General features: G+C 43.0%; 2 protein-coding genes across 2 annotated transcripts in view; both read right to left on the bottom strand.

The window, feature by feature from the left end:
* LOC108156457 (transcription factor kayak) overlaps positions 1-6,147 on the bottom strand; it is a 24,493-nt gene extending 18,346 nt beyond the window's left edge. The window contains exon 1 of the mRNA XM_017287920.2: positions 5,016-6,147. Coding sequence (XP_017143409.1) covers positions 5,016-5,225 — 210 coding nt within the window. The 5' untranslated portion in view covers positions 5,226-6,147. The remainder of the gene's footprint in view (positions 1-5,015) is intronic.
* The window catches only part of LOC117186923 (transcription factor kayak, isoforms D/sro-like), a 20,817-nt gene extending 5,522 nt beyond the window's left edge, over positions 1-15,295 (bottom strand). Inside the window, exon 1 of the mRNA XM_033388276.1 lies at positions 13,077-15,295. Coding sequence (XP_033244167.1) covers positions 13,077-13,673 — 597 coding nt within the window. The 5' untranslated portion in view covers positions 13,674-15,295. The remainder of the gene's footprint in view (positions 1-13,076) is intronic.
* Positions 15,296-21,848: the final 6,553 nt, after the last annotated feature.

The raw sequence follows: 21,848 nt of genomic DNA on the forward strand, positions 1-21,848 counted from the left end.
ATCGACGGGCGTGTAAATCTTTCAGCATTGTGTGTATGCTGTATGCATTTTTAGCCACACTCCACACCACTCCAAACGAAACCAAACCGATCCCCAACAAGCCGCTCCAGATGTGCTCCAATTCGAATAACCAATTCCACATTCAATTCCGCATCCATTTCCCCAGTTCCATGTGCAATTTCCGCTGGCGGCTTGAATTAGTCGAATTGCCGATGTATATAACTCAATTAGGGGTAGAACGGGGGGCTAACTTAACATCAGGCCACTGCCAGTTAGCACTGACACCTCCTTCTCCTTTTAGTACTCCTCCTCCTCTGGGCCCTGGCCTTGCTCTAGAAAGTTCAACAAACCCATTGGGAGCACCGAGGCAGAGGCAGTGGCAGAGGCGCCGCAGTCAATGGCTGGAACAAAGGGGGTTCTTTGTAGTCCCTGAATTTCAGGTTTGAGGGACACATTCCGCACATTTTTGTATTTTTTTTGTTACCCTAGATATCGCATGATTTATTGAAGGAAAACTATTAACAAAGAGAGCAAAACAAACAGAATATTGTATTTTGTGTGTTAAATCTCTTCAAAGACTCTTAAAACCAAAGCTTTGTTCAACCCTATATTACGAAAAATATTTATATATTTTTTAGAAGTTTTTGGAACCTTTTCTTCCATTCTTTCACCTGTAGACCATATTTAGAGCCACATAATGATGAGATATAATGATTCTAACTCTTGAATTAAACAAATTGTATTATATAGTACTTCCCATGCGTAAATCTTATTATTCAATCTATGATGAATAAAATAAAATAAAATAATAAACAAAAGCAAACGAAAATTCATAAGAAACATAACCAATATCAATCCAATAATTCTTCTTAATAGCTTTAACCACCTTTAACCCCTCTCCAGGACTACGCTCCTGACAAATGTATTAATGCTTTCCTTTTTTCGCTCACATGACAGCCCATCCCACTCTTTGGGACCCCGTTTCCTCAGCCGCCTCCACTCTACCGAAATTCCCAGAAAAATCGAAAACAAATGCGAACTCGAAAACACGCAACATTTGACATTTTCCCCCCGGTTTTTTTCCCCCCCATTTTTGTTTTCATTATTGTGTTTTCGGTTTCTTTTCTTTTGCCGCTTAGTTGAAAATATACCAAATGACATAATTGTCGTGTGCGGGGGAAAAATTAGCATTTGAACTGAAGCAAATGAGAGATCATCGCATTACTCTCTCTCTCTCTCTGTAGCTCTCTTTCTAGCTCTCTTCTCCGACATATGTATCTCATTCGAGTTGGAAGTAGAGATGAGCAAAGGCTTTGAAGGCGAACTCACGCACGAAAAAGCACGAAGCCGCTCACGATGAAGCATAACGAAGTTTAATGAAGAAAGTGAGAGCGCAAGCTCCTCGTTACTGCCTTGGAAGAGCCTTGGAATCACGACTATCCATCTCTAGCTGTGACGTCATTCCATCGAGAAACTTTGTGACCAAATTAGGTTCTCTTTTTTTCAAATGAGCTTCGACGTGCCAGACATGCTCCGACATGCCTCGAGAGCCAGCCGCGAGGAGACGAACAAAACCGGCTTGTCTACGTCGCTGTTGTGGCCGAAGCCGAAGCCTGAGCCAAAGCTTAAGTTTAAGCCATTGACGTCATAAGATAATTTCATTAGCATGCCCAAGCCCCAGTGGAACTTTCGAGTGAAAAACAACGAACGATATCCACGATCTCAAGTGGAAATGGTCAAACGTTTTGGGGGACTTCCCCAAATTGATAAAGCAAGCAGGGCGTTTAAATATAAACCCCTACTAGCCGAGAAATAATAAACAAAGAATATAGGACTTTAGATGGCAGTTCAGTTCTTAATGAATTGTGGATAAATCAAAACAAAGATAAAGATACAATGAAGATAGTGCAAATTCGGGTAAAGAAAAATCCCCTACGTACAGGTTGTTTATAGATATCCAGAAATCTCACTAGGATTAGGGATAGCTGTTAAGAAAGAGAGGGAGAAAATTCACGCTTCACTGCTAAGCTACTCTGTGAGAGTCTGCCCAAGGCAGGAGAGCCATCCAAGTAGTCAAATAGTACTTTATAAGCCTTCCATAAATCAATAGCTATATTCTACCACTATTTCTTTTCTGCAAACCTTTCCCAAGTACATAATGTCTAAACTTTCGCTAAAATCCACTTGTAGATACACAAATTCCCTTGAAACTCCTTAAATTCCCCTTAAAAATAAAATCTATATAATATTTTCCACTTAAAAAACTGAAACCTAGTCAAAGACAACCTTTTGTGCGCTTATCATCTATACATTTCTTTATCTATCTGTCGATTACTGCCTGCCTGTCGCCTGCCACGAAATGCATTACAAAATCCCATGAAATATTCTTGGAACAATCGAAAGCCATAATAAAATAATAAAAAGTGAGGACACCACACACGCAGAACGAGACGATGAAACGATCAAACGATTGGCATGATTGGATCCAGCGATACGAACGAGTGTCGTAAAAGATTTGCACACACGAAAAACCTAAATGTGCCCATAAAAACCAAAGAAGAAAAACCCCAGCTATGAGGTTACCGCAGCTAAAGATACACTTTCTAGGGAATACGAAACGATATGGTATTACCCGATTCGAATCGAGTTTTTCTTCTACTGATTTGCTTGTTGACAACTCCTTAACTTTAGGAATAACATAAACATCCTCAAGCGCGAATCTGAGACTAAGGCAAAGCGTGGGAGCGCACATCGTCAGAAAAAGTGCAAAAGTACCTCCCGAACACAAATCCTTCTTGGGATTACTTTTCTCTGGGTTCCGATTATGTCTCAAGGCTACTCTTACAAGAGTATTATGATCCTAAAGCTTTCCTTTTAGATGGAAGGTTCTGTTTCCAGTAAGAAGAGCTTGAGAGATGGGATTGAAAGAGTATCCCCATAGCTGTTGAATCTAAGCAGAAAACAACAATAATAATTGATGGTTTGTTGTATGGTATTTATTTATTTTTTGTTAATTTTTTTTTATTCGTCTGTTTGCTGGTTTTGATATTTATTTATTTTTAGTTGATGCGCACATTAAATTGGCAATTTCTGTTGGGGGATATCTGATCCGATGATGATTATTATACTCGTATATTTTTTATATACTTAAAAATCACTGTTCGAGGTGTGTTTCGCCCGATGCTCGTGACTTTTAATGCGTTTGCTTTTAATGCATGGAATATTTATGTGGCACGCTGCATGTTTTATGCAACAAAACAACAAAAACAACAAAAATAGCAAAACATGGCAATTTTTAGTTGTTCAAGTGCATGGCACCATATAAAGCGCACACATTCCCCGTACAGCACCCCATTTGGATCCCCATTCCGCAGCTCCGCCGCTCCAACCCCATGCCCCATTCCCCAGTCTCCTCGGAATATCATGGGGAATGCAACGCGTGAGTCGTTTGACATTATAAGTGGAATTCTGGGGGACACAAAAGGGGGGTGGGGAGGCACCAAAGCAGCTGTGTGCCATTTGACCTTGGCATTGGATTTAATTTTATGGTGAAATCAACTGCAGCATAATTTTGAATGTCAAGAGAGAAGCAGGCATATAAGGAGTAGACGGGGGAGAAGAGGTAAAATTGGCAGGACGGGGGCATTGTGCGTGGGTATAAGAAACGTGGGCTTGGGGGATCCACAGTCAAGTCTGGGTTTACTTTAGGGATTTCTCTGCCACAAGATGTCGACAGAATAAAAGCAGGGGGAGAACAGAAAAAGAACTGAATTCTTCTGAAAGATAGCATCCCACAAAAACGGTGCTTACCCCTCTAATGACAGCGAATGGAAGACCTTGACCTTAGAACAGATTTAGTTTTATTTGCACCATCAACCCACTGCAGATAGATGAAATTTCTGCTGTCGCAGGGCGAAACGTGCAGCGTGCAACGCACGTGTTGCAAGCAAGAAACTGGGGGAAAATGCCACAAACCACAAAAACAAGATACACCCACGCCAAAATAGACAGACCGCAAAAAGATAGAAGAAAATACGAAAAATCGAGAATGAAATCAAATTGGAAACAGTTTAAAATACGGCAAGCGGGAAGGGGAAGGAGGGGTGCAACCTTGTCAATACGGGTGCCAATGCAGCACAAAAATCACTCACTCTCTCTCTCTTTTTGCACTGCCACCCAACACACATTTTGACTTTTATGCAGAGCGCGGCAGTTCCGGTCTGCCAGTTGCATATTTGTACTCGCACTCTCTCTTTGTCACGTCTTCTTTATGCAGCTGAAACGAAATATGCGACCATCGTGAGAGCGTTCTCCAGCAGTGCCTCGGCCTCTACTCCAAGACATTGCGCTCTCTTCCGCTCAAAACTCGCATGCGATAAAAACCACCACAATCTGTGTACGTGTGCGAGTTCACGTTCCATTTAGGATCTGTGTGAGCGCACACAGGTAAAGAGCGTGAGAGAGAGCGGCGTCAGAGTGACAGCGCAAAACAACAACAAGAGTGTAAATTGAAATTCCAAAGATGTCGACAAAGTAAATACGAAATAAAAACCAAACCGATTCGAGTCCAAACGAAACGACTGCGATGGAGACGGGACGGAACGGAACGGGTCTGAGACCACAATGGGAAAAGATACAACACACACACACACATGGAATTTGGCGAAAAAAAGAAGACCAACACAAAAACAACAAAAGTTCAATATGTTTTTTAAACAAGTTATTTTTCAATGTGAATTTTTTGTGTTGCTAGATCCGGATTTCAACGAGGGGTACAGCGGGTACATTCTATTGCGTTCTGTGCACTCGCAGAGTTGTACCAGTTTCCCTCCACATGCCGCCCTTTCCATGGCAAAACAGGTTGGGCTCCGACCAAAAGATACCCCTTACTGGGAGTAGCCAGCTATTTCCGATGGACATTCATCTAAACATTTTCATTCGAACGTGGTACAACAACGAGCATACCCGTTGCCCCCTCCGCTTGCAGGGTATCAACAAAAGAGCAATTCACTTACGATAAGATTGCGCACTGCTGCCGCTGCGGCCGCTGTTGTTGGCGTCGCTGCTGCTATGGTTGTCGTTGTTGCCGTTAGATCCGCGGGCAGAAAGTCCAATTGCTCTGTCGTTGCCGCCGCCTCCTCGCTCTCCTCCTCGTCCAGCTTCGGCTTGCTCATTGTTGTTGGTGTCGCTTTTGTTATTGTCTTGCGCTCGACTTTAACTTTCATTGTCCTCCCTTTTGACTTGTTCCGTTGTTGTTGTTGTTTCTGTCCTTTTTTTGCACTTTGCACTTGCACTTGTCGCGCTCCGCTCTTTACGCTCTGCCCTGCTCACAGTTCCGTTCTGAAACAAATTGCTTGCATGTGCGGGTGGATGGACACTCTCTTGCCTCCTGTCACGCCACTCTCTCTTCTGTTTGCTTGCTCTTTGACTGCCTTTCACACGCACGGGCTCGTTCGCTCAGATACAGCTGTCAAATTGTTGCTGTCTTTTCCTTTCTGCCGCCCGTCAGAGTGTTAAAAATGTTAACGGTTCGTTCGCACAGAATTCTCTAAATTAAAGCGTCAGACCACGCCCCGCACCGCACCGTTGAACTTCGGACGCTTGCCGCTCTCCTCGCCAGGCAGAATTTTGTTGAATATTTCGTAATTATTTTGTGCTTTCTGACGCCCTGACGTTGCACTCTCACTCATGTATGCATGTACATATGTATGTATGATGTACATATAGATGTATGTATAGATAACGCGCAATCACAATTACATGGAGAAATAGTTACACTTCTTTCTTTCTTTTTAGGGGAATGTACGAAAAGTAACAAAAACTACAATAACAGTACGGTAAAGGGATGGGGCAATAACAATAAAAACGTTTCTTGTTTGCTGTCCCGCTCCAGCCACTGCTCCAGGCCCGCCTGCCAGACAGTTGCTGCGTGTAAAAGCGAGAACGCGAACGCCTCGCAGACAGTGCGACTCGCGACAGAGTGAGAGGGAGGGCGATGGTGGAGGAATGACCGTCGGGGGGGTGGTGTGGGGTGCGAAAGGAGGACTGATTAACTACACGGAGAGACGACGGAGAGAGATAGACTGTTACGGGGGACGCGGCCGCGTGGCTTTCCGTTGCCGCTGCTGCAGTCGCGTTGCCTTAACAAAAAGCGAAAAATAACTGAGCAACAGACCGCTATCCACACCGTCGGGTGACGTCTTGGCCATTGCGCGCCACACACACCACCAACCCGCCAGCGCACACAGATAAACGCACACACACACAAACAATCACATGCTGGCGGGCAGGGGCACTGGAAATTTACGTTGCGTGGAAGCCAGGGCTGGAGACATCGCAACGGAACCAGTTGTAGTCGAAAGATTATGAACAGAGTGCGATGATGAGGGGGAGCGGAGGAATCGATAGTAGCCCTATAAGGTATCAGTAAGGATGTTGCTCCAGGACTGGGAGGAATACAGAAAGATTTCTTGTAGGTTTTTCAAGATATTTACATCACGAATCCATTAGATGGCACCGATAGATAATAATTTAGATAGTAAATATGTTTATTTAGGTTTTCAATCCCTCCCAAAACGTATACAAATTACTTTGACCTCGCTGAACACCCCAAAATGTTAAAAACTTCTTTGGAATCAGCATAAAAACCGCATAATCACATGGGGGAAAATCCCCGACGAACTTCTCTCGCATGCTCCACATGATTCCCGTGGCCCTGACGAATGACGATGTGAAGATAAACTAGACGATAACTGTCAGAGGAAAAAACGCAAAAGGCAATAGGAAAGAGAGCGCGAGAGAGCGCAACACCATCCATACCCACACAGAGGCAATCAAAATTTGGTGTAAAATTTATCGCATGCGATTATTTTGAGCAGCAAGAGAATATGTCATTCGCTCTTACTGTGGTTTTCTCTTCACCCTCTCTATTGCCGTTCCTCTCTTGCATTTCTCACTCACATTTGGATGCCACTCGAAACTGCTTTCCACTCAAATGTTGGAATTTGGCGCGCAGCTCGTTTGTTGACATTTTCTATATGAAGGAACGTTTTGTTTTGATTTTAGTGCCGCTCTTGTGCCTCTCTCTCACTCTGTATCTGTCTGTCTCTTTCCCGCTTTCAAGTGTTCCCCCACTGAGTCTGTGGCATGCGGGAGGGGAGGTGGCTGGGGGCACATGTTGGATTTATGTATGCCACGCATCGCCATGCGGATGACTCATCGCGGGGTTTTTACACACGGACACACAGATACTCGCACACAGATGAAGTGATGGCTTGTGTGAGAGAGTGGAATGGGGATGGGGAGAGGTAGGCCTCAGACAGGTTCAGAGGCAGCAACCATTTGTTGCTGTCTTGCTCTGCGGCAGTTAATGTATCTCTGAGATGCATTTGGTCGCGTGCTAAATGCATCTATTAGGCAGGGCAGTCGTTCCCGATTCGAGTCTGAGATCGCAGATCCTTTTCCATTAGCCACGGGCGGTAGGTAGCCGAAAATATGTCGCTGCCATTAGGTACGAGACGATCCTCTTCTCACTCTCTCTTCTCAGTCTCCTTGCCATCTCTCTCTCACTCTCTGCGATAAGAACCGTGTGTCTGAGTGCCTTCCGACTTGACTGGCGACGCGCCTTGCCTTGGCCTCGTGCCCCCTTCCCCCTGAACGGTCGACCGGGCCAGAAGTGTCGACACTCAACATCAAGGTTGAGGGTTGATGGCCTCCTCCTCCTCCTCCGCTCCGCCCTTTTGTTGTTGTTGAGCAATTTGCCAGGCGACTGGCTTCTAGGCCAACATTGTGCACTGATTAGGTTACCATCCATTCTGCGCGAGTGGGTTAATATTTTACGGGTTACGATGGGCTCACTCTTCGAGCCTTTATGCGAAACGGAAACGGAAATGGGCAGCAGGAATATTGCGCGAGCTATTCTTTGTTCAGGATTTCACTTGAAATATGGTTCTAAAGAGATTTTTTTGTGATTTGGTGTGGTTTTAGGTGGTCTTTCCAGAATATCGTACAAAAATGAACCATTGTTGGGTGTTGTACAATTTTATGGATATTTTATATGTGTCTGGAGTATCGTAAACGTCTGAAAAATTTCTAGTATCTTTATTATCGAAAAAACTTGTATTTTGCCCAATTTTGTGGCTTCTTTTGAAATTACGGCATTTTGTGATTATGGTATAATTTTCCAGTCCTTAGAAATAATTTCCACATTATTTTCGTAATTTTTTGATGATATACATATGAAAAATAAATTTCTTTTTAATCTGTGTAATTTTTTCTATTATCACTAAGTATCTACATAATTTCCGTATAAATATTTTTTTATCTATTACTATCACTTTTTAAGATTAAAGATAGCACACACACAAACAGATTGATCTACCATTTCCGGTGTATCCGGTATCTCTATCTTGCTAATCAAAACCACATTTTCCAATCCCTTATTCATCGTCTTGAAAGTACAAGTACGCAAGCCATAATGATGGAAAAACTTAGATATTTAACTATTAGATTACGTATCGTATTCTAATATTAAACACTTTACCGACATATAATTTATTTAAGTCAAACAACACTTGAGCGGTCATTCATTCACTGCGCGATACGGTCTCTTGAATAATTTTTACATTGATTAAACGGAGGATCACGTCATGGAATGAACGTCATCGATTCGTTTCATTGAAGTCATCGATTTCGTGGAAATGCGATTAGTTTTCTTAGAACAAAATGAATAATCCGAGGAAGTACTCCTAGCAGCCAACGGAACTGGAAGTGAGATTCCCCCAAAACGGGTTAGAAAAATACAACCCATTGAATAAACCAATAAACCCATTTGTATCTAGAGAAAATACATGCATAGAAGGCGGTTCTGTGCCTTCAAGACGAAGCTTGACCGAGGGGCAATGCTGCATGACGCGGCAATCTCTAGCAATAAAGCCATAAGGCTAGATGCAAATGTAGTCTATCGACTGACTCTCTATAAGGGCTAACCTCTTCAAATGTAATCTAAGCCCTCAAAAATATCTCCGAATTGCAATCCTCTTTTGATTGTGTTTTATAGAGGTATATTCTATCCCTAGCCATTAATCATATAGCAAACCATTTCCGTTTGCAATTAAAAAACCCTCCACAAAAAGTAATTCCAGTGCATTTTGTGCTGTTTTCTGCCTTTGGGCCTCCCCAAATGTATTTCATGGACACACTTTCGACAGAACAAAAGCAAAAATCCAACCATAAAACAATCAAAATCCCAATCTAATTTCGAAAGGGCGGAGTGGGGGATTTTGGGGGAGAGACCTTCGAAAAACAGCTGATTACAAAACTTAAATGCTAATGGGGGCGCAAGTACGCGGAGGCGTGGCCCCTTGCAGCACTTTGCAACGCCAGTAAATGATTAACAAAATGAGTTAATGAGTTGTGTTGTAGAACCGTTTTGCACTAAGAAAAGAACAGAAAAAACAGAGAAACAGAGCGACGATCATTAAAAAATTAAGCATACGAAATAATGACTGAAACAACAACGACCGCAAATTAAAGTTGTTAATTTTAAGCTCTTAATTGTTTTTGTAATAATTAATAAAAACAAAAACAGAGCCACAAAGCGAAAGGCTGGCCTCCAAGAAACAGCAACAGAAAGCGGCAAGGTTTAAGGACGACGAACAGATGCCTTTTGAATTTCCCTTAACCAAAAACATGAACTCTTAACAATACGATTATGTCTGACAGTTAAGTAAAGCATTAAGTGCGGACCAGAACATAAGGTTTCGACTTCCAGTGAGGCTCCAGCAGCACTCAATCCAGAAAACTACAAATGCAGATTCATAAAGCAGGATTACATCTATCAGATTGTTGAAACTCGTTGCAATCGAATCATTTTTATAGTCAGTATAAAGAAAACACATGCAACACCTGTCATTTGGCTCTTTGAACACCTGGGTTTCGAAAACTATTAGTTCTAGAGCATACATACGTTTGATCCTTACGAGTGCTGTCTATCTTAGTCTCGAAGCACTTGTCTTATGATCTGTCTGTGTAAATTTACATAGTTTTTCTAAAATGCAATCTTTAAAGATTAAACAAAACTAATACCCGAGCCATACTCGTATTTGCAGGCATGATTCTGCGACATATAATCACTGGAGGAATATAATGGCTTTTTATAGCATCCGGAGTAGTCTTTGGGGAAAGCAGAGGTCGATCTTGAATAGAGATCATACATATTACACACTCGTGAAAGATCGGTTATGTTTTAGCCAGGGATATGGGCAATCGAAGTTCTGCCCTAAAATTGTAAATATTCTGAGGGGCTCTACTATTAATTTGTATTCGTATTTGCTAAGATCTTTTAAGATCATTAAGAGCAGGTAGCATTTAATAATCCAACAGAATATACATATAAACTCTTCGTTGAAGGGTTCTACTTCTAAAGAAAACATATAACAAAACACTAAAAAGGCGAACCCTTTTCGAAAGAACATCAATTACTCACATATTATTAATATTATTGACCGTGAAAAGTGTTCTAAAGAAATGTTATATAAACGGTGCACAAATTGTGACTTTCGATACGCAAAGAACAAACAATAATGAAGTCATCCATTATACACCCTTCAGTATGTTGTGGGTAGTCTTTTACCCAAGAAATTGATACTGATATGAAAACACTCATAGAATTAATTACATCGACAATAAATCATCACAAAATTATAGTTTTGAAATAAAATTAACACGAATAAAGTTCTTTGAGGTCGGGGGCAGATCTTTGCTTAAAGAAAAAGTCACAAAAGATGTATCTGTGTCGACCTTTAAAATTAGATAACTTCTTATAAAATAATTACACTATAACATTCACCAACATTCTTATTTTAGAGATCTCTCCCTCGTTGAAAATAGCCTCCTTTTGAATTGTCATTTTCCAATCATCATATTTCCAAAGCATTTTATTTCTTGGAGTGCGGACTTTTGCCCTTTTACTGGGGGGATCATTGTTATCATCATTGGGCTGCAAATACCAGTAAAAGGTGGTCCTAACCAACAGCAAATGATTTGGCCCAGTCATCATTTGGACGAGCACGAGTACGAGGCGTAGATAAGACCCGTAGCAGCTCTTACCCCGCCCCGAAACACCGAAACACCATGCAATGCTCTTGGCATTTCCGTTCTACGGATTTCAAGCTTTTATTTACGCTTTCGACTGGGGCCGGACTGGCCACTTCCTGGCCGGATTGGCACTACACATTCGTGACTTCGGGCCTCAAGCGACATCTTATCTGGAAGAGTGAGGAGTCCGGTGCCCGGGGTCCGGAGTGTCGTGTGCTGGCCGTCTGTCTGTCGTTCGGGGCACTCTGTTGGCTGTTGGCTGTTGACGCTGATGATAATGCCTTGGCCAAGTAGACTTTCAGTCGCTACAACAAGGGCATGCATCACCAGGTTTATTTTCACTTCATGATGACGCTTTATTCTGGCGCGGGATCGCTTATCAGAGGGCGAGTTGGGTGATCGGATTACTGCGATGATCGTTCTGGAGAGTCAACACTTGTAATATGAAATCTGTTCAATCTGTTATCTGAAACTGTCTACGGGATTCATTTATTTAAATTTATTTATATACAAATATACATATATATTGTACATTTAACGAGAGGATCTCCCCCCATGTTTAAACAAATTAAATTACTCGAAATGTATTTTTTATTGTTTGTTTTTTTTGGGGAGTGGCATTCCCACGCCACAGAAAGCAGCAAGCGAGGGGCAGTAAATATTTACTTACAGATAAAGGCAGCACAAAATTTAAGCATATATTTCATACATGTATATTTTGTTTTTTGGAAGAAAAGAGGGCAATCCACTCTGCCTCACAGAAACATTTCGTATACGTGATGTATGTCGGACCACATCAAGTATACGCCCCACCGACGCCATTTTCCTTAGTTTTCCTTTCCCCCCTGAGACCCCCAGCTCAGCTGCGAGTAAAACGCAATTATAAAGATGAAGCCACAACGAGTGCGGGGGTTTGGGGGGGGGGGGGGGTGGTGGGGGGAACACTCCACTTCGAGTGGCCAAGCGCCGCCCACAAAACCGCAAAATGAAAGGCGACAACAAATCACAAAGAGCTTTCAGGCCGCGAGATGAGTAGGAGCGAGAAAGAGCGAGATGAGGCGAGTAGTGGAAGCGGGTTGGAGAATACAGATGTATATATATACATATAGAATGAATGCTAATGCGTATGCAGTGGGATCCCTGGGAGGGTGACACATTTTGCGGTAACCATTGTTTTCCTCAAACATCTCCACTATCGCAGGGAAATGCACACAGAAAGAACATAAGGTGTCCAACAAGTACAGTTCCTACTGCACATATGTAATACATATGTATACAGTTAGGAGGTATATGTATGTGCGGGAGATACATCTGTGTGTATGTATCTACAACTAGCGTACAATGTACTCCTTTGCAGGGTATACATTTCTAAGTTTGTTTTACTTTACACACTACGCCAGTCCGTCATAAAGAGATCTTTAACTATATGTAGAGGATCCTTCTTTACAGTATTCCATTAAGGAATCATTATAGTTGTAAATACATCTTCAAGAACTATTCTGATGGACACATAGATAGATAACATTGTATTGTTTCCGTTATTCGCTTCTTTGCTTCTTCGGTGAAACGATATATACGATGAAACGATAAATATGCGACCATATAATTATATTTATACTCCAATCCACATACATCAAGTATGTGCCAAGTATATATGGTATATGATTCGACGATCGGTATAAGACATTTGTCTTTAGACTATTGTCATATATTTTCTGTTCCATAAGCTCCAAGCTTTGATATTTACCGTAAGGAAAAGATATATTCCCACTCCATAAATATTCCTAGAAGGCGTAGAGTTCCTATAAAAACTCTGCTTAGATTGCAAAAGAATGCCTCTATGCCGATATATGTATATTTTTGTAATAGTAGAAAATATTCTACCAAATGTTCAAACTTTATTTTCACTTCCTCGACACAATCTTTATTATGGTCGATATTGGATTATATTTCCACGGATATTCTTAGGGCATACTTACATGTCTTTGTATCACTTGCCGTGTGGCTGCAATTGGTGTTGCAGCCACAGCTGATGGGGTGGTGGTGGGGGCAAGGAATTGTTGCTGCTGTTGATGTTGCTGCTGCTGATGTTGCTGCTGCTGTTGCTGCTGCTGTTGTTGCTGACAGGCATAGTAGCAATTGTTCGATTGCGATGTTGTTGCTGGCACTAGCTGTTGTGGTTGTTGCTGTTGCAGTTGCAGTTGCGTGTAGTTGTTGTACGTTGGTTGCATGTACTGCTGCAGCTGTTGTTGTTGTTGTTGCGTCAAGTGCTGATTGTAATTGACATTCATATTGTTATTATTGTTGGTAATTTGGCGCTGTTTGTTGCATTCGGCTGTCCAGGAGGCGCTTCGCTGTTGCTGCTGCTGCAGCTGCAGCTGCAGTGCATTGCTGATGGGGCTGTTGTTGCCACTGATATTCCCGATATTCGCCCAAACGTAATCTTGCTGAAACTGTTGCTGCTGTTGGTGCAACATTTGCTGCTGCTGCTGCTGCACATGGCTGTCATTGCCACTGCCACCGATGCTGCCACTGCTGTTGTTGTGCTGCATTTCAATGGACTTTATGGCAATCATTCAACGTGCCACAAATTGTCAGCGTTTATCACAAAAATTTCTGTTGCAATTTCAGCCTCCCTGCTTCCTTCCTTTCCGTTTTTTCCTTTGTCTGCTTTTTGTTTGTTTATTTGTTTTTCTTTTTATTGTTTGTGTTTTATTTCCACTGATATTTTGATGTATTTATTTTTGGCTTGATTTATCTTTGTGTAATTTGTATTTGTTGCATTCTCCAGCTTAAGTTGTTATTTTTGATTTCATTTTAATGTATTTTTAATCTTATTTACACGCTCCTCAGGTCTTTTTTAGTTTATTTGTATTTATATTTAATTTTTGGCAACTTGTTTTTGGGTTTAATTGTATTCTTTAATAACTAAATTGCGATTTTTGGCACTGAACTTTTTAGGACGCTGCTAAAATGGAAAGGAACAACAAATATATTTTTTAAAACATTTTACAGAATTTTGAACATTGAATTTTTTACTTTCTTAAAAGTAATATTCTGGAAAAAGTATTTTTTCCGTGTTTTTGTGTGTGTTTTCTCCTCTATAAATTCGTGCACTTTCTCATGTCCGAAGATGACTCAATTCTCTTGCTCTTCTTCTCTTTCTTTGCCTCCTTTTTCTGCGCACTGATAAGTGTGCTCTCTCTTTCTTTTTTGATCGAGGGGTGCACACGCCCACTGCCCACTGCCCACTGCCCACTGCCTTGGATGGGGTCGATCTGCACGTGCAGTTCAAGTGGTTGGTTAACGGTAAACGACGCGTCAAAATGCATACACCATTCACCAGCGCGAAGGGGGTGGTTGCGGGCCGAGACAGCACTCCTGCACCTCTCCTGCACTCGCGGATTAAATTACGTGATTTTTTCGCTATAAACACAGGCGCAAAGTCGAAACCGAATTCGAAACAGAGACACAGCTTGTTTATTATTTTATTATAAATATACTTTTGTTTTTCTTATTTTTTCACTTGTATTGCACGTTTTTTTTTTGTTTTTATTATTTTTATTATTATCATGCACTCTTTTTACAGTTGTGGTCCGCGTTTCTTTAGCTGCTTTCTGGCTGCTCCTTGGCCCACACACTTCCACACGGCAGTACGGCAAAAATTGTATTAAAACAGAAAATGAAAATCGAATTTTGATAAACCTGCGCTCAAAGGCAGGCACGCACACACTTTAGCACTCACTCTCACATGCACACGCGCTCGGGCAGGCAGCCGAAGTGTTTCGCGCGATCGTTTCGTTACTTCGGTGCTGCTTCGTTGGGGGTTTGTGTGGGGGTGGTGTGGTGTGGGGCTCTCGCTCTCCCTCTGTGTCTCGCTCTCTCTCGCCAGCCAGGTTCTGGGGCTCAAAGCTGCCTCTCGGAAAGGCTTGCAAAAACCCAAAAATTGTCAAAAAAAAAAATAATTACGAGGCGCGATTCGGTTTCTCTTTCTGGTGCTGCGCTTTCGGCCGCCGCTGCCTCGCTCTTGTGACTAATCGCGTGTCTGGGGTGGTCGCCCCCCGTCAATGTCCAGCCAGAAAACACCTTTCGCGTTTGTCGTTACTATTTGGCGCCAATTGGTTAATGGCTATGCATATAGGTGAACCGCTCTGTCCGCTGGCATAGATCACTCGGCAACGTGCGCGTTTACAGTGTCCCGTCTTCTGGTGTCTACGCTGACCGCGCGGCGGCCTGCTGCCCGGGCGCTGCCTGCCGCTGCTGGCTATGACTAATGCAAAGACAGAGACAGAGACAGAGACAGCAAGCTCCAACTACAAAAACAATATGTAGAACAGGCAGAAACAACAACAGCCAGAAAGGAAGGCTAGCCACGAGGGGCCGAAGATGTTGATACCCTTGAAAATCAATGGAAGCTAAAAATATTATATTATGATCGTCCGTTCTTTCCATCCGATTTGAATACAATTTTAACGAGTTATAAAAAACATACTGCAAAGTCTAATATTTTCTCCCAAAGACTTTTTTCGCCTGATCATGGCCCAACTAGGGAAAATCATAATACGCTTTTCAAGGGTATACAAATTGTGAATACGAGAGACTATACGGCTCTCCCTCTCCTTTTTCAGTATATTTTTTTTTGCTGATTTTTAATCTATGCAACAGCAACAACAGCAAATATGCGCGACGTGCCCACTTTTTCGTTCTTCTTGTTGTTTTTGCTTTTGCAAAATGCATTTTAATCAGCTTTTTTTGTTGTGCGACACCTTGCGACGCCGAAACGAAAATGCAAATGATCCTGGCGCACACACACACACACACACACACGCTCCACCAACACCAGTCACGCTCTCTGGCTCGCTCTGTTTCACTTGCTCTTCTTCTCTCCTGTCTGTCTGTCTGTCTGCCTGCTCGGTGTCTCTCTCACGCGTTGCGCTGCTCTCGCGACGCTTTTTACCTGTGCGAATGTTAATTGAAGAATTTATTGTTTGTCTCTTTGTTGTATTATTGCCTGGTGCTGCCCTGGCGACGGCGACGGCGGCGTCGATGTCGGCGGATCTTTTTTCCCTCAAATTTTATTTGTCGCGTTTAATTATGACAAAAGCAACAACAAACCCGAATAGCGACTGCGCCGCTCTGCCGATCATTGACTTTTCTGGCCGCCAAAGGGGTATTAATATAGGGTGAGGAGGTTCTTTCTCCTCGGGTGGAATGACACTCTCACTATCTCAAGATATATCAGTCGCAACCATGCAAAAGCGAGCCTTCGGGAATTTTCTCACCCTATATCAATAGACCTTGTGCCCGCCCTGGCGTCACATAGTTTTTGTTGCTGCTGCTGGTAAAGCTTTTCTGCAGGTAGGGGTGATATTTGTTACGTAGGGAAACAGAGGGAGAGATAGGGATCGCGAGAGCGAAAAATAAACTTTGCCGTTCTTGTAAGCACTTCTAGATTTTTGCTGCCTGGCAACAGGGGAATGAATGGGTGGATGGATGTTCACTTCTGATTAATATTAATCAAAATATAACCCCTCCCAACAATTGCCATTTTAATCCAATTCCATAAACACTTTAGCAACAGCATTCCTGAACTTTTGCGACCCGTTGACATGTTGATGACATTTTTATAATATCCAAAAGCAAAAACCAAACCAAAACCAACAACCACAAAGGCGGATGCAACATTTTTCATTGTTTATGGGACACACGCCAGGGGAGATACGAGCGAGAAGGAGCCAAACGAGGATACAAATTGTTTTTTGCCATTTTTGGAGAGGGAGCGGTCTCCACAAATACACACAGATACAGTCGCACACATTTACAGAGATTGCATTTATTCCATTGACGTGTGGCGAGATTTTCAGTCATTTTTGATGTACGAGTGTTTTTGTTGGTGCTGTTGTTACATACATATGTACATATATTTTGTATATTTGAGTTAATAATACGCGACGCTTTTAAGGTAACGGGTACAGTGAACTCAAAGCACGTTAATACTGTACTTACATACGTATGGCCTTTAATTGTGAGCAGTTTGTGTGTGTTGTGAGATGGCCCAATCAGCTGATATATCTTCCTTCCTGTTTTGTCAGACAAAGGTACTTCAAAGTGCAGATTACTCTGATAGAGATACATTTAGTTACTGATTAGCAACCATAGCAGGCAGCTCGTATGAACTGAAAAGACTCACCTTTTAAAAAATAGACCTTGAGTGCATCCATCCTCCTCTCCTTCCATTAAGAATAATAAGAACCAAAACAAAACACGCAGTCCCAAGAGAGAGCACAGAATCGCCAAAGAACAGAAGTCGTCGCGCAGTTGCCGTGGGCGTTTTTAATCGCACGACTTTCGGGCAGCACCAGCAGCCGGCCGAAGAGGTCGTCGTCGCGTCGCGTCGCGTCGCTGTCTCTGCCGATTTTGTTTTTGCTGCTGGCCGTTGCTTGCCTTGGCCTCATTTCGCTTCTTCCTCTCCACCTCTATCCGCGTCCGTATAACTGCATGCTCTTCGCCTGCTGAGGGGAAATAGCTGGCATTCCAGCCATCCCATTCGGTGCACTTCCTAGCGTCTCTTTCCACTGGATTCTCTCTTTGTTGATACCCTTGAAGAAGGTAGTTTGATTTTGACCAGAGGTTGGAAACGCATTTCCGACCACTTGAAGCATCCTGCAGATTTAATCTGGCTTAAGTTTTCCACACAATATTTCTTTGTTGTTGATTTTCTCCATAGTATGGATCTCCAAGAGTATTAAAAGCTTCGACCCTATGAACTTAGTCTTCCTTTCGGATTGTTGTTGCTTAGCACGTTTTGCGTTTATGATCGTAGCGTGATTTCTGCCTTCTTTTGTTGTTGCTTCTGATGATCCGACGGCGACGGCGACAGCTTCTGTTACTTTATTGCGCCGCAGGTTGGTTTTATTGTAGTTTCGGCAACAGGTGTGGCCCCACTGTACATTGAACCCATCCAGCCTGTACCGTACCGCTAGTCACACATCAGGCAATGTCACTTGCATGGCTATGACGTGTTCTTGCCCAACATATCCTTATCGGTGAGGTCTTCCTTACGAGCTGTGACGTCTTCAGAGTTTCCAGTTCCCGGTTTTCGTTTCGTATTCCCAGATAAGCAGGTCGGGCCACTCTGTTGACGTTTCTATGGGATGGCATGACTCATCGAAGAATCCCCCCTAAGCAGAGATCGGTGACGGCGGCAGCGTTACGATTTCTAGTCCACATTAGAGCGGCGCGACAAATGTCGACAGCTCATCGACTTGTTCATCTCTCTCTCTCTCTTTCTATGCGGACTCTCTCGATTGATTGCTGCCGGCTGGGCCTATGGTAAGGTGAGGCCACACCGCTTTCACTCTCTCAATCTCTCTCGCACCTTTGGTGTCTTAAAGAAATAGGCTACTCTCGTAAGAGAGGTTTTTCGTCAACACCTCACCTTGTCAATAGGCACCCTAGATCGCTGGACGCTCTCTTTCGTTCTGCCGCTCTCTTTGGACTTTGTGAGTGTAGAGGCTACCGGACCTAGGTCTAGAAATATTCAGTATTCCACACCGCTGCTGCTGTTGCTACCCCTCCATTCAAGGGCCCTTAACTCTTGTGATCTCTGATACGCCTGATTTGGTTAACCACTCCACTCCACCCACTCCTCTCCACACCCGTCAGAACCCCTTCAAACAAAGCGAAACCTCAAAATGTTTTAATGCCCGGCCAAAAAAACAACTATAAAAACCAAAAAGCCTGCCCAAAAACAAAAAACAAACCCCAAGTTCTGGTATTTTTATGCCCCTCTCTCGCTGGCAAAAGTGTCCGACGCATATTTCAACTTGTCAGCCAAAGAAAATAAAAGAAAAGACGACCAGCAAAAAAATTAAAAAAGGCTCGTAAAGCTGAAATCAGCAAAGCCGTTTCGGGGGGTAATTAATCGCCATCGCCGTAGCCAGGCGGCACGGCACACACATGGAGATCGGGGCAGGCAGGAGGGACAGAACAGACAGACAGACAGTGTACCCCGATATCCAGACCCAAAACATAAAAAAGATCACACCGAGCAGATCCCAAATGGCAGGCAGCAGCCAAACCCAAGCCTGGATGTGTTTCTTTTTTTTCAAAAGTGCGCTAGAGACTTGGAATTATTAATCAGGGGTTGATTGACCAGTTCTATGACAATATTTCTCCTAACTTGGAGGCTGGAAAGCGACACACCTCAAAGAGAAGTTTGCCTGAGATAACACCCTCTAATACTAAAACCTTATCTCAGACCTATCAGAAATGGAACCAGTTTTCGGGCAAGCAATCTCTAAAAATGGCAATGGTGCGGCTAATCAGTTCACTTTCATACACTTTCCATTCCAATTGCCTCATTTTGATGGGCCTTTAAATCGAGAAATTATTAAAAAATAATTGTAAATCAAAGAAAAAACCACGGGGGAGGGGTGTTGTCTCTGAGAAGAGACTACCGGCTTGACTACCGATTCGTCGCAGAGGTTTACGTAGTACGTACCTATAATTTCACAATCAATTTTTGACGCGTTTTCGGCTTTGGTCTTGGCTGATTTTGCCTCATTTTGTGAAATTGAATTTATTATTTCGCAAGATACAAAAACACACACTCGTGAATACACACACAGCACCTATATAGATGCATAGATATATGTTGTATAAGCGACAATGGCAGCCTGTAATTGACCCACTTATGGCCATGGTAGACGGTGGGGTATACTGGTGAAGGGGGTGCTTCCAGGTGGTGGGTGGCAGGCGACACAGGCCTGCTCTCAGCTGGCGCGCTGCCTCAACATCAACACGTGTGCGGCAAGCCCCGGACTCCCGAGCCCCGAACCCGACTCCGTCTTCGACTCCGACTCTGGCCTGTTGCCATTTCCATTTCCATTGTGTTGTGTCTGTTGTCTCTGTTGCATGTGGCCAAAAACCTGTTTGCAGGCGCTCTAATTGTGCACCCTAGACCCCTACCACCTCCACTCCCCAGCAGCACTTCCCCAGTTGGCAGCACGTTTTCATTCATCGACAAACTGTTGCATGCAGCCGCCAGTTGTAAATTTATTTACTTATTTGTTCATTTCACTCTGCCCCTCCGAGTCTCGGTCTCTCCAGGTCTGAGTCGCTCGTGCCGAGCCCGTGAAACACTTGGGGCTGCCGCTGGCCAAAAAAAAAGAGCAGGGTCCACGCGTCGCCATGTATGTTATGTAGATGGACGCATGGCTGGATGGATGATTCACTCTCTTGGGTTCGTTCTCGTATCGTCTTTGGCTGTGGTCTCAAAGCCATTATCAAACGGGGCACGCACTAACAGACTCAGGCGCAGCCCCCGGGCCCTGGCCCGGACATTTCCTTGTCTTATCTGTAGGCTGGTTTTGCGGTTTCCTTTTCTATTGAAGATCGTGTTTTGCCATACCCGGATGGGCCATACACCCTGCCTTGTTTGATCTGGGGGTTTGTCCATTTGCCCTCGCCAAATATTGGTTCATCATAATAATTATTTGTCTGTTTGCCTCGTATTTGTACAAAACGGAAACTTGCACGAGTACGAGTGCGAGTATGTTCCAAAAAGGGCCACATTATGGGTTTAATGCCGGGGAAAACCCCTTGACGCACGCTGGATTCCATGGAGTCTTCATATCAGCTGCGTTTCTTGAGTGTAATATATCACTCAAAACATACTACGAGTACACACGATAGGAATCGAGCTCGAATTGGATATCCAAACAACAGTACGAGTATCTTTCAAACATTCATCAACAATAATCTAGTTTATTCCGACAATGTACAGAAGTGATTCAACCATAGTGCAGCGAATACTTGGTGATTGAAAGGAAACAAAGAACATTTCAATGGATCAGGAAAAGGAAATACTTCTGGAATAGGAATTGTTCTAGATCGCACATCTGCCTTGACTTCTACTACTATATGTATCCCTATGAAAAATGTGCTACAAAGTACGATTCACATTGGAAAAAAGGCCAGCGGTAGAGGGAGTAGTGGTATCTTTTTCGCTGTTAAGCGGCACTGGGATAGAGAGAAAGAGAGCGATGAAGATTCAGGAGTCGGCATACATACATCATATATAAACCTTATTCTTTCTCTAAAAAGGTGGACAGACATAGCTTTATTGACTCGGTTATTGATGCTGATATACGATTCATGAGTTCGGAAACGCTTCCTTCTGGCTCTTACATAAGTTTACACAAATTTGCGTATCGTACTTTGTTCCTCTTGGGATTTGTTTCAAGTTGATAAAACAAAATGTTTCTTATCTAAAGAAGCCCTTGTGACCGGAGATGGATTACGATATTGTTACCCGTGTTATTGTTGGATTAAGCACCTGCTTGCGCACGTAGAATCACGTAGATGCTGGAATAATATATATTTAGAGAACCCATACAATACACACACAAATGTCACAATCAGTCGCAGTTGGAGGAAATGTAACTAAAACATCCAGCTGTGGCAAAATGCTGAGGCCATGTAAATGCTAAAGAGACCGCTCCTAGAAATGGCGAACAAATGTAGAAACATTAACCAATGCAAACTGCAGCTAATTTACAATTTTCAACAATTTTTGTAACAACTGCAACTGCAACAACAACAACAACAACAACAAAAGATGCCGAAAACAAAGCCAAAGGCGAGGCGATCCGAGGCGAACGTTGCGCTTTGATTGAATCGAATGCGAGGCGTTTTGTCGAAGTCCAAAGTCGCACAAAAAGAAACACTAAGATGGGTAATGTTTATGT

This window comes from Drosophila miranda, chromosome 2 (assembly GCF_003369915.1).
Source record: "Drosophila miranda strain MSH22 chromosome 2, D.miranda_PacBio2.1, whole genome shotgun sequence".
Lineage (NCBI taxonomy): Eukaryota > Metazoa > Arthropoda > Insecta > Diptera > Drosophilidae > Drosophila > Drosophila miranda.